Source organism: Diadema antillarum, unplaced genomic scaffold, assembly GCF_040938485.1.
Source record: "Diadema antillarum isolate AM-2024a unplaced genomic scaffold, OU_Dant_1.0 scf00000026, whole genome shotgun sequence".
Lineage (NCBI taxonomy): Eukaryota > Metazoa > Echinodermata > Echinoidea > Diadematoida > Diadematidae > Diadema > Diadema antillarum.
In genome coordinates this window covers 1,446,618-1,463,262 of record NW_027270915.1, presented here as the reverse complement: position 1 = coordinate 1,463,262, position 16,645 = coordinate 1,446,618, and the positions used below count along the sequence as shown (strand labels likewise).

The following is a 16,645-nucleotide window of genomic DNA, read 5'->3' as shown; positions in this document are numbered from 1 at the left end:
ATGTAAAGTAGGTAAATTTGATCATGAACATTATCAGTAAATCTAGTCAAGTGGACTAGATTTTTCACTCTTCTTTTGGATAGATTTACTGATAATAATTCATGATTTTGTAGCATTCTGAGTTCAGATTCAAATTTCTTTCAGATTTGAAATATTTCAAGCTTGTGTGTGCTATGTTTGTGTGACATTGACTGTATTTGGTAGTGCCATAGGTAACTGTTGGCTCCAGTCAAGATTAATTCTGCTGTGTGTGTGCTGCTTATTAAGGTGCACACAAGTTGTTTCAGGGATTTCTGCATACATATACATGCAGAGACTGTAACTTTCCTGTTTTCGACGGGAGATCTCCCGCCAAAAGCCCATTTTTGCAAAATCTCCCGTTCTCCCGCTTGAGATTTGATTTCTCCCGCCCTGGCTCTGTGTCTCCCGGTGGAAAGGATTTCTTACTTATTGCTATCGTATGTTGAAAAAATAAGCCTTAGATACTGTAGCACCAGAGAGCATCTAGAACTCTATAGGAACTTTGCGCTTCGCACACATCAACTTGGAGTCTCCCGTTTGCTAGGGGTTTCGGGCGGGAGAATCTCCAGATCAGAAGGTGCTCTGGGTTGGAGTCTCTATACATGTATCTGAGTCCAGGACAGCCTTACTACTTCACAGTCTCCCAACGCTATTGGATCTTTATTTCAAAAGCCTGAAAAGATAGCATAATTTGTCGCTGGGGCGACAAGACCTCGTATCTACAAAATTTCAAATGTTCAGGAGAGCCAAAAAACATGGCGTCCAAAGCACTGCAGCGAATGGGAGAGCCCTTCATTTGACATGCTGTGGTTGCTTCATTTTTTGGGTAAGACATCTGGGATTTGGACAGGACAGCACTTAACTTATTATTTGACCATTAATTTTTAAAAAAAGTCATTTTCACCAAATTTACAGATACAAGGTCTTGTCACCCCAGCTGTGAATTGTTTTTGGAAATGCTATTTTGATGAGATCAGATGGTATATCAATTATAATTTATAAGTTCATAATTCTGGTGCCACTTCTGGGTTTCGTTTGCTGACAAGCAGAAAAAAAAAGGACTTTGAGCACAACTTTCTAAGCCCTCTCGTACAACGCAAAAGTTTAATCACAAATGCATATATTTCTTTTTATACCCCCACCGCACATAGTGTGAAGGGAGTATATAGGAATCACCGTGATGTTGGTCGGGCGGTCGGGTGGGCGGGCGGTCGGTCAGTTGGTCTGTTGCAAAATCTTGCGTCGCGAACTCCTCCTACAGTTTTGAAGCAATTTAAATGAAACTTAGGGTAAATGATGATATTGAGGTATAGATGTGCAAGACATGTTTTTTGTGTTTGTTGGACAATGCGTTGCCATGGTAACCATAATTTTACCAAAACCTTGTGGATTGAATAACTTCTATTGTATTTAAGCAATAAATTAAAAAATTGGTATCTATGATGATCTATAGGTGTAGTTATGCAAGACACTCTTTGTGTTTGTACTTGACAAAGTGTTGCCATGGTAACTGCATGTTTTCTTTGAAATCTTGTGGAGTGAACAACGTCCACAGTTTTGAAGCGATTGAAATCAAGTTTGGTGGGCATTATGGCCTTGAGGCATAGATGTGGAACACATAATTTTTGTGTTTGTCGGACAAAGCATTGCCATGGTACCCATAATTTTACAAAAACCTTGTGGATTGAATAACTTCCACATCATTCAAGCAATTAAGGTCAATTTAGTATGTATGATGATCGGGAGGTGTAGTTATGCAAGATACCAATGTGTTGATATAAGAAAAATGTGTTGCCATGGTAGCCACTCTTTTTTGTATCAAATTGAACCATTTGATATATGAAGGTGAAATTTGTTGTGTATGATGCTCTTTAAGTGTAGTTTTACAAAATGGGGGGGGGGGGGGGAGTGGAAACCCCCCCCCCCCCTCGGTTCACGTACCTGCCCTGTCTGTGTTATACTATTGATAGGCTAGCTCTGTCCGTCAATAAAATTCAGCAACAAGGTTTAGGTCCAAAGGAGTCTTTTCTTGAACTGAATTTCAAATACTGTAAAAGTGGAAATTTTCACGGTGTTCAAATTTTCGTGCAACCAGAAACTAGCGCGAAAATAAAAGCACGCAAATATTTTTGTTGCCATACGTTCATGTACCGTACATGATGTCTTGATTCCGCGGAATTAAAAACACGCGAAACTCTTCTGACCTGGCCAAGCGCGAAAAATTAGTCGCGTGAAAATATCCACTTTTACAGTACTCAGTAGCAAGAAACTGAAAAGCATTCAGTGCAGAGTGCTTGTATTACCATGCAAAAATGCATAGCACACAGAAACTGTATGGTTACATGACTTTTTAAATGTAAGCTCCTGCATGCCAGTTTCTCGCACTGTTACAGTGTAATCTTGATACTTTTTTTTTTTTTAGTTTCATCCAATTCTCAGGGTTTGCAACCAATATGAACCGTCACTGGCCTGTTACATAGATGTAGTGCATTAGATGATGTATGTAACTTGGGAGATAATTCTTATCTACTTAACGTGAATCCAATGCTAATAATATCTCTCCTGAAATTATCTGTGCTCTGAGCAATACTATCTCTCACAGATGTGTTCCTTATTATGCAGTTTCTCGTTTTTAGTAGAGATGTGATGTGATAAACTTTTCTATGCACCAAAATTGTAGTTTCCTAGAAAGTTTCTCCCCCCCCCCAAAAAAAAAAAAATTAATAGTACGTTAGCAGAATTAACAGCATTCTTGTATAATTATTACCTTGTATAAATGCAAATGCAGTTTATGTTACCCCAGAAGTTGGGGGGGGGGGGGGGAGTGCAGAGTTTGCTTCCTGATGAGGAAATGTTTCTTGTCATGTTGTTGCTGTGGTACTTTTAAAGATTTCTGACTTTAATCTGTGAAGACGAGTCCCGAGTATACTCGGGCAGGTGTCTATGGGAAATGTGTGTCGTAGCAACATCAGCCTGTGCTCAACGAGTTAAACATTGTCCTACAAGTCTGAATTAATCAAAAATTGTATATTAATGAAGAGTTTTAATGGTAAGATGAATATGTTATCCATATTTATGAACAATATAATAAAATAATTAAGATATAAGTGATAGTATTGATAATATCTTCAAAAGTATTTCTTGTTATATAAAGAGTGCATTATCATAATTATTGTAAAGATTTAATTTTGTCTATTTGGTAATGAACTTTGATAACTGTGTGTCTGTGTTTGCATTCAAATTCTTCATACATTGCGTCACAGGACTAATGCAGTGAAGAAAGTGTATTAAATGCCATTTTTATATCCTTTGGCAGAATAAGCAATTTAGAAATGAATTCTGAATAAGTGGTTATTTTTGAGAGGGTTTAATTTTTGCGAATTTCGCGAATCACTGTTGGATCGTGAATTTAACAACACGCGAAAATGGCGTCATGCACTAGGGTAACAATGCATGTAAGATGCGTTGGTGTCAATTCGCAAAAACGTCTCACGAAAATGTGAGTGACCCTCTAATTCGCGAAAATATCTGTATGCGAAAATAGCAGCTTATAGGCCTACAGTGTTACTGTGGTTTTGAATGACTGCCTTGGTTGGTTTTAAAACCATAAATGTCTCTTACAGTCGGTGAAGTATTCAGAGGAATTCATCAAAACTCCTGTTGAATTTATGCCTCTTGGAAGTAATGAAGAACTTGAACCACAAAATTCTTCAAATTTAGGAGACACTTTTCTTTCATGAACAACACCTTCACTGCATATGTTTATGAATGATACATGCATGTGCTTTATATTATTCATTGAAGTTGTTTGTAGGCTACAAATACTTTTGTTACTGTAAAAGAGTTATTCAATATTTATCAATATCCTATCCCATACTACCAAAATGCTTTTCTAGTGTTTGTTTTGGCTGGAAACCAAATATACCTGCTGCCAAAATGTTAGTGACATATATACAAAAGAATTCCTCCATTCAGTATTTTATGTGCTTATGTATTTTCAATATATTATCTTACATGTATGTACAGTTTTACCATATTTTATGAGTTGAGGCTGTTTTCATTCTGAAATGCCAAACAAACCTCAACAAGATTCTATACATGTACTGTGTTGTATTCACCACCTTGAAATCCACTGTGTATAGCAAATGTTTCAGTCATGTGAATTGTATTTGTATACTTTTTGCAGGAAGAGACTATTATGTACATGTACTAGATAAATTCGTGTACAGGACATAATTTTATCAAAGAATATGTCTGGCCATGGCCTTCTTTGTCTTCTTATTCCAATCCTTTCTTTCTCTCCATGTGTGTCCGTATGTATGTCTGTCAGTCTGTGTGTAACGTATGTTTATGTATCTCTCTCATTTCTCTCTCCCTCAAACTCTCTGTCTGTCTGTCTGTCTGTCTCCCTTCCTCTCATATATATATATATATATATATATATATATATATATATATATACATTATATGTATTTTTTATATATATTCAGTTTTACAGATCCTATGTATAGGAAGTCATAACCTGCATCAAGTTTTTATGGGGGAGAGGGGGGTAAAGAAATGTAGCACCATATAGAAACACCTGGGCCCTGTTATATCAAAAGATATAATCAATTCTAAATTTCCTGAACACAGTGCCTACCATAGACTTATGATAGAAATCAACTTTATAATCAATTTTAAAGGGATCGTATAGTTTTGGTTAAGACCTAATTTCAGGTTTCTAACATTTTTTGGTGAGATAATGAGAAACCTCTTATGAAATATGAAAGAGCATGTAATTCCATGAGGAATTCAACGTTTATTTGATGAAAATTGGTTTTGAAATGGCTGAGATATCCAAAACAGAGTGATTCTAATAAGTGTGGGACCCACACTTTATTATGATTGCTTTGTTTTACTTTGTTTTTGGATGTTTCAGTCATTCCAAACCCGATTTTCATCAAATAAACTTTGAATTCCTCTTAAAATGGTGTGCTCTGTGCTATTTCATAAGTATTTTCTTGGTATCTCGCAAAAAGTTAAAAGCCCAATTCTCATATCCACCAATATTGTACTATCCCTTTAACTCTTCATAAAACAAGGCCCTAGGCAGTTATTTTGTTTTGTTTGTTTGTTTGTTTTGCTTGTTTAGTTTTGTCAGCACTGCGGCCATATATGTTGTCAACGTGAAAAGGGGTGCATTAATTTTACTGGTGTATGTAACCTCACTATTTTGTTGGGGGCGTTGTGGTATAGTAAATACACTTGTATATTATATCCAGGACACATATACCACAACGCCCCCTGAGCAGCCTTATCAATTATTAGTGTTATTAAGAATGTTGCCTTTGAAAAGGAGGCCCTGATTTTGATTCCTACTCAGTTATTGTTTATGTCCTTGGACAAGATGTTTTTACCTATGCAATGTTCCCCCACCCAGGTGTATAAATGGGTACCTGGCAACGCTGGGGTAATAATAATGGCATGGCCCTGAGGTAGGGCAGTGTGGCAACACTGAAGAGGCTGCCCTGGTTACAGTCGGCTCCATGACATTTTGCTCTTGCGTCAATTGTTTTCATGAAATATACAAATGTAATTATGTACGCTATAAAGCCGAACGTAAATTTTAACATAACCCCAACCTAAATCGTATACCTCACATCAAACTAAATCTAAAACCCTACCACATTTCTAAGCTTTACCCTGTACTACAATCGAAATACATACTGCACAGTTCATCATGACAATGTTTCATGAATATGCCCGAGTAGTTTTCTTCAATGCAAACAGTGGTCTATAGGCGCGTGATGAGGTTTCTTTTGCTTGTTTCTACCCGCTTACTGCAGTATCTAGTGTTATATATAGTAATAGACAAGCTAGATTTTAACCCATCCCTTTGTTTGTGGCAAAGTGATACAATCTAGCTTGTTGCTCTGCAAATATCTTACCCAGATCCGCTAAAAGGTCACATATATGATTCTAAACGGTTTTTGACCCCCATTCTTAGAATAATAGATTAAGAAGAAGAAAAAGAAGAAAGAACAAGACACAATCAAGAACAAAACAGGAAACCATTTCCTGTACTTGATTGACCTAAACGATGACCCATGTCAATCCAATCCCTTCCCTATACGTGTATATCCTTCCTTCTCTTTTCCGATCCAACATAGTAAGGATGGAATAACGGTTTCATGACATTTGCTCCTGCCGCAGTTGCTTCTATAAAATATCTGCACGATAAACCCACAAACATAACCCTAACCTTAGCCTTCATCCTCACATCAAAGTAGATTTATACAACCCTATCACAACCCTAGTCCTTGGAGAAAATAAGACCATGAGAGCAATATTGTCACAAGAGCAAAATTTAATGTGTCACCACACAAATCAGTTAATTATATCTCACTTTAACATTTTTTGTTTTGGTAATTTATCTACAAATGTATATGTTTGCATTCTCCAATGAAGAATGGAGAATACAAGTACAATTCCACATTTCGCTGAGCCCCATTCTTTGTTAGCTTTATCTACGCTGTATTGTTCCTATAATCTAAATATATAATCGGTATCGTAATGTTGAAATATGCAGTTCATGTCGGCTACAATTAAAGCATTCTTGTGAAGAAAATAGAGGAGGAGGAGGAGGAGGAGAATGAGGAGAAGAAGAAGAAGAAGAAGAAGAAGAAGAAGAAGAAGAAGAAGAAGGAAGAAGAAACCTACGCAGAACTGGAATACCTACCAGAAAGACATCTTGTCAGCTCATTCGAACGGAAATGAGGGTTATTATTGTGACATAAATCAGGCATAATCTGACCTTTCTGTTCTCCTGCTTCCCTCTTTCCGCCCTTCTTTTCTTTCTTTCTTTCTTTCTTTGTAAATCAATGCCTCTGGAGCTTTGTCATTGAAACTACATGTATTTTAAAGTGTCACCTTTTATATTTTTATATCTCGATGGATGCAAGCTTATTTTCCTATAAGTAAGTACAAATGTAGTTTGTTTCTGCATCTGCTATAATAGTGCGCCGTATTGATGATAAAGAAGAAAAATACATGTTCTATGATTACAATAACTGGTCAATTTTTAACAACGATGTGTGATACATGTATCGGACATTTTTAGGACTGGATGTGACACACGTTTATTTTTGTCCATGTCGCATGGTGCGGAGATGAGATGTCTATTCATGAGTGGGATCGCAATAAAAAAGAAAAGAAAAAAAAAGTTTGAAACATTCCTTGTTCACATTGACTGTTTTTTTCTAATCGTTGATTATTTGACAGGGTCGACCCACGATACCGACACCCACGAGTCATGCAGCCCGCGAGTCATACAGCTCACGAGTTCGACACTATAGGAAGATAAGGTCCATGAGTTCGACACTAGATAAAAACAGACCAAGATCTATACAAAACTGTATTACAACCGCGGCTTAATAATATGTCGGTTTCCTATAGGCATTGTCTGCTTATTAAAGAACTCACGGGCTGTATGACTCGTGGGCTCTAACTCGTGGGCTGTATGACTCGTGGGCTCTATAACTCGTGGGCTGTATGACTCGTGGGCTGTATGACTCGTGGGCAAGAATGTCGGTCTCGTGAAGTAAGTGCAACCAATTTGACTTAGGTCTGTCTCATTGCTCTCAATCCACAATGTTCTTGATTCATGTGCACACTGATTCTTCGTCTACTTTCGAATTGGTCTTTCGCATCTTGGTCTCCAGTACAAATACATTATAGTACATATAACTCCATGGCCTCAGCAATTGAATTGTCACTGCAGACGAAACATTAAAGGTACATTTTTGTTAACAATAGTATGAGCAAGAGCGCCCCAGGGTTTTGTGCTAGCAGAATTTGATGGAAAAAAAAATAGAAGGAATACTAAAACAAACACAAGAACCTTGACTGCAGCCAACTGAAAAGGAAGTGGGTTTGGGATTACCTTCCCCTGATGTGGTCATTTCCTTCTCTTCTGTTCAATAGTCTGGGAGGGTGTCTGACAAAATATTTAAAACTTACCTTCCCTCGGCTTCTCAACACTGCATTGACAAGACTGTGGAGACAGACGTCTCCGTTTGACTTCCCGTCTCTGTGGAAACTGCTGCAGATGTCCAACAGGTAGGGATACTCGCATACAGTCTTTTGTGTATAAATGATACATACTATTTTAAAAGGCTATTATCATTGTTGACAGGGCTCGTCACTGGCGGTGGCCCGGGCCACTAAAATTTGGTGTGACGCAATCGCAATCTGGCAACTGAGATTCAAAATTGGATAGATATTTATTTCTCTTTTACTCCGGGAAACCGAAATTTCAGATTTAAAGATTTTAGTGGCCCGACTGAGCTACCAGACAAACAAGTTGGTGTCGAACCCAGGCCTGCTATATTATAAAGTATAAGGCCTATACATATTTAAGTTTATGCGAAGCTATCGATCCCCAATTGTCCCGGGGAGACTGTGCGTATGGTTCTCTTTTCTATGCGGCTATAAGGAATTGATACTCCTATAATGTCCTAGGATTATGCTGTTCATTATACTTAAGCATCGACTATTTTGATAAATGGGCATCTTTAACCATGATTATTTCTGATAACTTATGGTTCATTTGCTTTCTTTTGCCTTATCATTTTGATTTGTGTTGAATTAATAAAGTCACAAAATCAGTGTAATGCTTTCTTATCACTTCTATCAAAACTATAACTGCCACGAAAACAGAAATCCCTGTAAATTAAAAAAGACCATTGGAGATACTCTGAATGATATGACATGACACATTTATTTATCATGACTCTAAAGATATGGATTTCAAATTGCATCTTTTTCTTTCACAACACATTCAATTAAATGCTTTGAGTTTATAGGCCTACTTTATTCTCTCCAGATTGCTGCGTTAGTGTTTGATTCGTCCTGTTTTTGAAGATGCGCTCTTAACGCGGTTACGGAACTAGGCTATTTGATACCACATCTGAATATTGTTTCCGTTGAACACTCAGTTATCCACATCAAGGACACGTTGGCACTAATTACATGAAAAAAAAACAAGCATTTCTAGCAAATACATGTTCACTGATGAATTCTTCAAGTTCAGTTTGTGCCGTTTGCAATGGAATTAATTCAAATCGATTCGAATTCTAATGTGACAAATATTTCTTAACTGGGCAAAATATGAATGTATAGCTTTCGGGGAAAAAAACTCCTTTGAAGTCGGACAAAGAAAAAAAAATATACGAAATGGTATGAAATTAGTCAACCCCACCCCCCCCCCAAAAAAAAATGCTTGAAAACGGAAATAGCTTTCTCTATCTGTAACAAATTATGGGTATATGCTACCTAACCCTCACCCGAATCAGTGATGATTATTTGGGGGCATCCCACAAGACCGATTCTCACGAGTAATACAGCCCACGAGTCCTATAATATACAGCCCATGAGTTCGACATTGAGTACATAAAAGCCCATGAGACCGACACTTCATGAAAACATCCAACGAGTTCGACAGATACAATACATACGGGGGTTTAATGTGTCGGTCTCGTGGGCCTTGTTTGCTTAGTGTCGAACTAATGGGCTGTATGACTCGTGGGCTGTATAACTCGTAGGCTGTATGACTCGTGAGTGTCAACTGCAGTCTCGTGACGTGCACCTGATTATTCTTTATGGTTGTGATTTACGCGCGAACACCTTTAATCGCAGCTATACCAGCATGTCGAGGATTCTGATCCCGTTCGTGATCGCACTGGTCCTGGCTCCGGTCTTCCACCATGCAGCGTCCGATCAGGACATTCTATCTCTAGTGGGCAAGGAAGTCGGGGGTGACCCGGTGGTCGATCCTCCAGTCAACACCACGTCGGGCCAGAGCGTTACCCCGCCAGAAAGACCCGCCGAGGAAACTCCATCAGACGTGTACGATCACTATTACTATGGCGATACGCAGGGGAGGTGTAAGCCGATCGTCGTTCACGTGGCTGGTTCTCCGGGAAGCCCCGGACATCCAGGGCCCGGCGGACCCACGGGTCCACCGGGAATGCCCGGGAATCACGGCAACAACGGGAATAATGGTTTGCCAGGTCCTCCTGGTGTTCGCGGGGCTACTGGTCAGAAGGGAGAACAAGGATTCCCGGGTGTTCCAGGTACGTGGAAAGGAGACATCGACCCTTTTACCTATAGTTTTGTCAAAACTTTTCTAACAACTTTTATCGATACTGAAAAGCGAGTTTTCAGTGTCCTGTAGTGGTTGTAAGGTTTCATACTATTTGTACGAATACACGAAAACTAAGTACGAACAGAAGAAGCTAGAATTATCAAATTTCATCCACGAAAAACATCATTTTAACTATGAAGTTGAATAATTATATCACAAATCAACCCAAACAACTTGTTTTACAATGGATACATTATACTACATTATGTAGGGGTTTATGTATCTAACAGCATAATGTAAAGCTGAAACCAAGTTAATGCTGCACCAAGTTAATGCTGCTGTTACAATCACCAACATAATATTATTTAGACACCCAAATTTTCGAGCGATTCGCTCAGGAACAAAGAAGTAGCGAATCGCTCGAAAATTTGTGTGCCAAAACTGTTGGTGATTACAGCATGTGAACTTGGATGCAGTTTTTTTAATGTTATTGTTACACCAACACGTTGATAACTTACTCAGCATAACAAAATACATTTTGTGTACCCCCTCCCCCTGCAGCTCCCTGTCTTTCACACAAACGCACACACAGAGACACACAAAAATGTACTCGACATTCAACTGATCGAAGTGTAACATTTCAGGAGACCTGGTGATATCATGATGCATTGTTCTAACACGACTGTGAAAATGATAAAACGACATGCTTACTTTCCTAACCCGAACTATTGTCTCCTTTGAACATTTCCACTTACTGTCAAAACATTCCTTGCTCACTCTGACCACATTTGGAAACAGTCTAACCATAATATTTGGAAATAAGATGATTCATAACGAGAGAGAGAGAAAAAAAAAAGAATGAGTCACTTCCGCCTTTTCTGTACAGTGTCAGACACTACTGTTGATATAGCAAGGTCAACAACTTAAAAAGAAGACGTCGAAATTTCGCTGGAGCGAAAAAAAAAGAAAAAGAAAGAAAGAAAAAAAAAAGAAAACTTCAGCTGTGAGGTTCAAAGTTTGAACACATCAGTTGAACAATGACAATAATTTCCTCGTTCTCTAATGTTGTGATGCCCAGCGACAGGGCACACGAGACACAAAAATGAATTGGTAATTACCGATAAAAAAAAGAATCTGCTTCTTCTTCAGATCCAGGAGTATTACAACCGAGTGGTATGACATTCTAATACTCCAGTATTTAGGGACAATAATGATATCGTCTTCTCTATCTAATAAGGTGGCCTCGTCAGTGTTGTCCCTGCTCGTAATATTGGCCGAGCATTATATACTTGGTGCTGCCAGATTCCGTATTCATACCCCTGATGGATCGAGAGGGACATGGCGGGAAAACAAACAAACAAACAAGCAAGCAAACAAACAAACAAACAAACAAACAAACAAACAAACAAACAAACAAACAAACAAACAAAAACATCCCAAAGGACGTATATACGCACTTAACGGGATTCGAACTCGGGACCTCCGATTGAAAGTCGAGCGTACATTACTACCACTTCGCCGCTGGTTGGCCCCAGGTATCAAACTGACCCTGTCAATCCCACTAGTAACTATTGTTAATCAGGGTCCTATATCATAAACAAATGATAAAGATTGAGCATAAGGTGAAATCAATGATAATTGCAAATTGCGTTTCATATAACAACTTTGAAATTGATTGCAAGCAACCCTCAGTTAACTGAAAGCTACGCTTGATTTTAATTGAAATTAAACGTAAGTGTCTTTCTGAAAGAGAACTTGCGCTCAATATTCAACTTACGCTCAATCCAACGAGCTACGCTCAATAAATCGTGCGTAAGATCAATCGCAACTTTTACAGGCCCCAGATTTTGTATATATCATCCGTATTGGTCGGGACTGTTAATAGTCAATGAAAAGATACACAGGGTACCACCCGGGGTCCAGGCTTGGTGGCATTGGGCAGGGCTGATACGGAGGGCTAAAATACTTTATCTTATAGTTAAATAAAAGACAATAACATCAAACAGTTCTTTCTAATGTGCAAGATCATTGTGAACAAATATGGATGCGCGCATGTACATGATTATTTGAAGAAAAAATAGAGTGCATAATGTTAGCATGTGGATTGTGAACCTCCTCATCTGCCTTTGCTGTAAATTCTTACGTTTTGATTCCAGGAGCCCAGGGTATTCCGGGGATGCAAGGCCCAATTGGTCTGAGGGGCCCGAATGGCTTCGACGGGGCCTCGGGCCCCCCTGGGCCAACAGGGAAACATGGACTGCCGGGCATCGCTGGCCCACCAGGAGACCAAGGATATCCGGGGAGGGATGGTAGGTTGCTGTTGTTGTTGTTTTAGTTTTAGTGGCGTGCCAAAAAAGAAGAAAGTAAACGCTTTTTCAAGTTTAGATTTCTCATAGAATGTTTGGCTGAAAGCTAATGTATTATATACCATACTGAAGGTAATTTGATTGGCTATCAACCTGGTAGGTCAGCATAAAGGGAAAATTTACGCATGAGTGGACACCATTGTTTTTCTCTTCCAAGACACAAAATTTCTAAACTGAAGAAGTTGTCATTAATGCGTATGTGCTCTTCCATAGAACAATATGAACAAACAACAAATTTCACTACACAAAAAGAAATATGAGTTAAGTTGAAAAACTAAACCTTTGATCTCTATGACATCTTTAAAGCCCAAAAAATCAATGAAGGCTATAAAATAATGGAGAAAAATAAAGTATCTTAATAATACGTCAAATCAAAATTTAAATGAAATAAGAGAAGAAGTAATAATCAACAAAAATGGTACAAATTTGAGCTTTTTTTCAAATTAGGAAATTGTAAATAATGTTTGGTTCTTGAAATTGTCACGTGGATTCTTAAATCACTATCGAGAGTATAAAAGAAATAGATAAAGAAAACCTCCTCATTTAATCATCTTCATGCTTATTATATATTCCCTATGTCATTTGAAGTTTGACTTGACAGAAAATTCTTATTTTCCCCCTTTAGTTTCGCACTTTGTTTTTCTTAGAGGTTACAAAGAGATTAAGAGAACAAAAACTTATTTTTCCTAGTTCATTCATATCTCTCATTGTGTTAAACTGGTCTTTTGTTGTCAATGTTATCGTGAAGGGCACTTGCAAATGAAAGAGAACATGTCAGTTTTTGCAATTTTTAATTTTGTGCCTTGGAGGACAAAAACGAACGTGCTCACTCATGCGCAAAGTTTTCTTTTTAATTAATCTATTAGCTTAAATTTCCTTCAATATGGTATATAATACATTGATTTTCATAAACATCTTCTATGAAATATATGACCTCGAAAAAGTGTTTCCTTTCTTTTTTCGCTGAGTGTATTTACGCCAGATTAGTGGTTAGTATGCACCGTAGCCTTTTGTCAAGGCCCTCTCGCTGTATTACGGCTATTCGCTCACTTTACAGCCTTGGCAGAATATAGGGTCGCGCCCCGGGGCTTCCTACCTAGCATTCCAAACGTTAGAGTCGCATGGATGAAGCTTCCGTTTTGTTGAATCAGTTTTGATGAATGGTACTGAAAGAAATTGAAGTGAAATACATGGAAATACTTTTGTTATGTTCATAGAACTGCATGAATTAACAATATATATTGATTCATGTTGAATTACATTCAATGCATTGAACTGAATTGAACTGCACTGAACTTGAATTGAATTGATTTCAGAATTGAATTGAATTGAATAAAATGAATTGAATTGCCCTGAACTCAATGATTGGAAATCATCTTGTCTCAGGGCTTAAAGGTCAGAAGGGTGACGTAGGCATGCCAGGTGATCGAGGAGCCGAAGGTGTCTGTAATTGCGACCAACAGCGATTCAGCACCAGGACTTCGGCCTTTTCCGTCGCCCGAACGTCCGGCCTGACCGCTACGGCTGGTCCGATTACCATCACATTCCAGCACGTGATAACGAACGTCGGCGACGACTTCGACACGAACACGGGGAAATTTAACTGCTCCATTCCTGGTACGTGAAACTCGGGAATTCAATGTCATAATCCATAACTATAATCAGTCTATTTCTTCTATCACTATTCGGGCTTTAAGTCCTGGTATAACAACCCAACTATAATACTTCACACTAGATTGACAAGCCTTGAGCTTCAACAATTCTAGAGTATTACGTCGTGGTTGCGGGGCGTAGTTATCAAATACATAGATATTGACTTAAAAAGCTATTACCGGTTAATAAATAACCTAAGAATAACTTAAAATGTTGATGCGCGCCTTTTCAGACTTCTGATAGCACACATGAAACTTGTTTTCAATTACAATAACTGAAAACAACAGTTTAAAAAAATGACAAATACATTCTGTTATTTTGAGAAAGACGATTACTTTGCACCCTTCATCGCACGAATAAATCAAAGGAAAAACAAAGTAAGCCATCGAAGTGATCAATCAAAGAGGTTATTCCAACGCAATTATTGACTTGAAGCGAAGGATAATCCATTTTCATCATAATATCATCTGCTTTCATAATTGCAACTTTCGCTATATATAATACAGTTTCAGTGAACTTTGCGACTTTTTATCGTCCAATTGATTTCTTCTTTGATGAGTGATATTTATTTACTTTTTCTGCGTGTACTTTATGTCTTGGATAGACACCAAACAGAATATAGAATAACCGTACACAACAGGCAACAATCCGATAATACTCATCGTCTCATTAGTTTCAAAATATTCTTCGTTGTTTCTCCGTAGGTACTTACTTCTTCACCGTCAACATCTACAAGTCATCGACAACAAACTTTCCCCTTGTGCAAATCATGTTGAATAGTAAGTCAAAATTCTTTGTAAAGTTCGATTTCTAAATTCTTCTTTTTTCCTTGAACTCTTTCGTTCAACTTTCCTGTTTGACGTTCTCTTCACCACTGTCGTTTTCTCCATCGTGTATCTCTTTTCCCTTCCTTGTCTTACTTAGTGACCATTAGATTCTGATTAGCGAAAGGCGGCCGACGACACGTTTTCAAAAGTGGGGGGGGGGGGGGGGGACACTTCAGACTTCCAAGTCTGGCGGCGGCGCCACTTCCGGATTTCATCAGGTAACTTCAAGGTTTCAATCTATTTCTTTCTAGTGCCACTTACGCACTTCCGGGGTAAAAAGGAGGGGGACTGCCCCTCCCCCCCCCCCCCCCCGAATCAAATGGAAAACAAGAGATAGGTTGAAATCAAATGAAACGAATTAAGATAGTTTCAATAAATCCCGGAAAATGATAAAGCTTACAACAATCACCATGTTCCATGATTACAACGTATGTTAATTCCTGCAACAATGATGTCACTTCCTGGCAAGTTATATAACATTTTACGAGTCTTCCAAAGGCTTTCACCCAGTCGCCTCTATAAAAATTACTATGGGTTTAATTGTGGTGATAGCAATGGAAGTTAAAGTGCCAACACTTTACCCCTAAACTTGGCCAAAACAGTTGCAATCCTGGCAATGAGAATAATATAAATTCTGATAAAAATATGTAGAGAGACATAACAAGTGGAGAGATTACAATCGTTCGTCATCCACAGATGAGCACGTCGCCACCGTGATCGATTACGGCAGCACGGACGCCGACGATTCGGCGTCGAACAGCGTCGTCCTCAGTCTCAACATCGGTGACATGGTTTGGCTGCAGCTGTACGACGGTCGTGAGCTCTACAGCAGTCATCATCGTTTCACAACCTTCTCTGGGTTCCGAATCGGCTAGGCCGCGGCCGATTGACTCGCTTGCCAACTCATATGTAAAGCAAGATTATAATGTCATATACCACAAACGCGTCTGCTTGTCCCTCGGCAATATAGTCCGTTATTCATTTTGCAAGAGATGTTACAATCATGTCCGATAAATGAAACAGATTCCCCATATTTCTGCAATTTTTAGTGTTGAATTGTAGTAAGTGAAAATGCTGAAATCATCCGCACATAATATTCTAGTCCCATTTTTTTTTTCTTTTCAAGGAATTTCCAATGTAACATGTATAAACATTGCGTCAGTCAAAGGGGATATTAGAGGTGAGGTCTCAACTGAAGGTAGAACTAAACATTGCTATTGGGCACATTGTGGTATTGTGGATGAGGCGTAGGGGTCCGGACAGACAAACTTTAGCTTGAGAATTCAAATCCTGCCCTATGCGCTCATCCATAAATGAGATAGTAACTCCACGAAGTTCTTCTTGATCCCGGTGCATCAATTTATATCTTGCAATGAACCTGATGCCTGTTTTATAAAGACTTACGATTGATCTTACATTCGATTTATTTTGCCTAACTCAGCAAATCGAGTGTAAGATCAACCATGATCGTAAGTCTGTTTCATAAGGATAGACTTACGTTTGATTTGACGCAGAGATTATAGCAGACCGAGCGTAACCTTTTTAAAGTCACATCAATCGTTAGATCAGTTTTACAATCAATCTTTATGAAACAGGCCTAATAATAATAATATTGAGACGCCAAAGGTAAAACGACCTTATCAGATTACTAT

At 38.5% G+C, this 16,645-nt stretch overlaps 1 protein-coding gene across 1 annotated transcript; it reads left to right on the top strand.

The window, feature by feature from the left end:
* Window positions 1–8,054: 8,054 nt before the first annotated feature.
* On the top strand, window positions 8,055–15,868 carry LOC139734556 (uncharacterized). The gene is made up of 6 exons (XM_071645334.1): window positions 8,055–8,121; window positions 9,700–10,136; window positions 12,304–12,456; window positions 13,900–14,130; window positions 14,871–14,945; window positions 15,690–15,868. Exons 1-6 carry the CDS (start codon window positions 8,111–8,113, stop codon window positions 15,866–15,868), a joined length of 1,086 nt encoding a protein of 361 aa, XP_071501435.1. The 5' UTR covers window positions 8,055–8,110.
* Window positions 15,869–16,645: the final 777 nt, after the last annotated feature.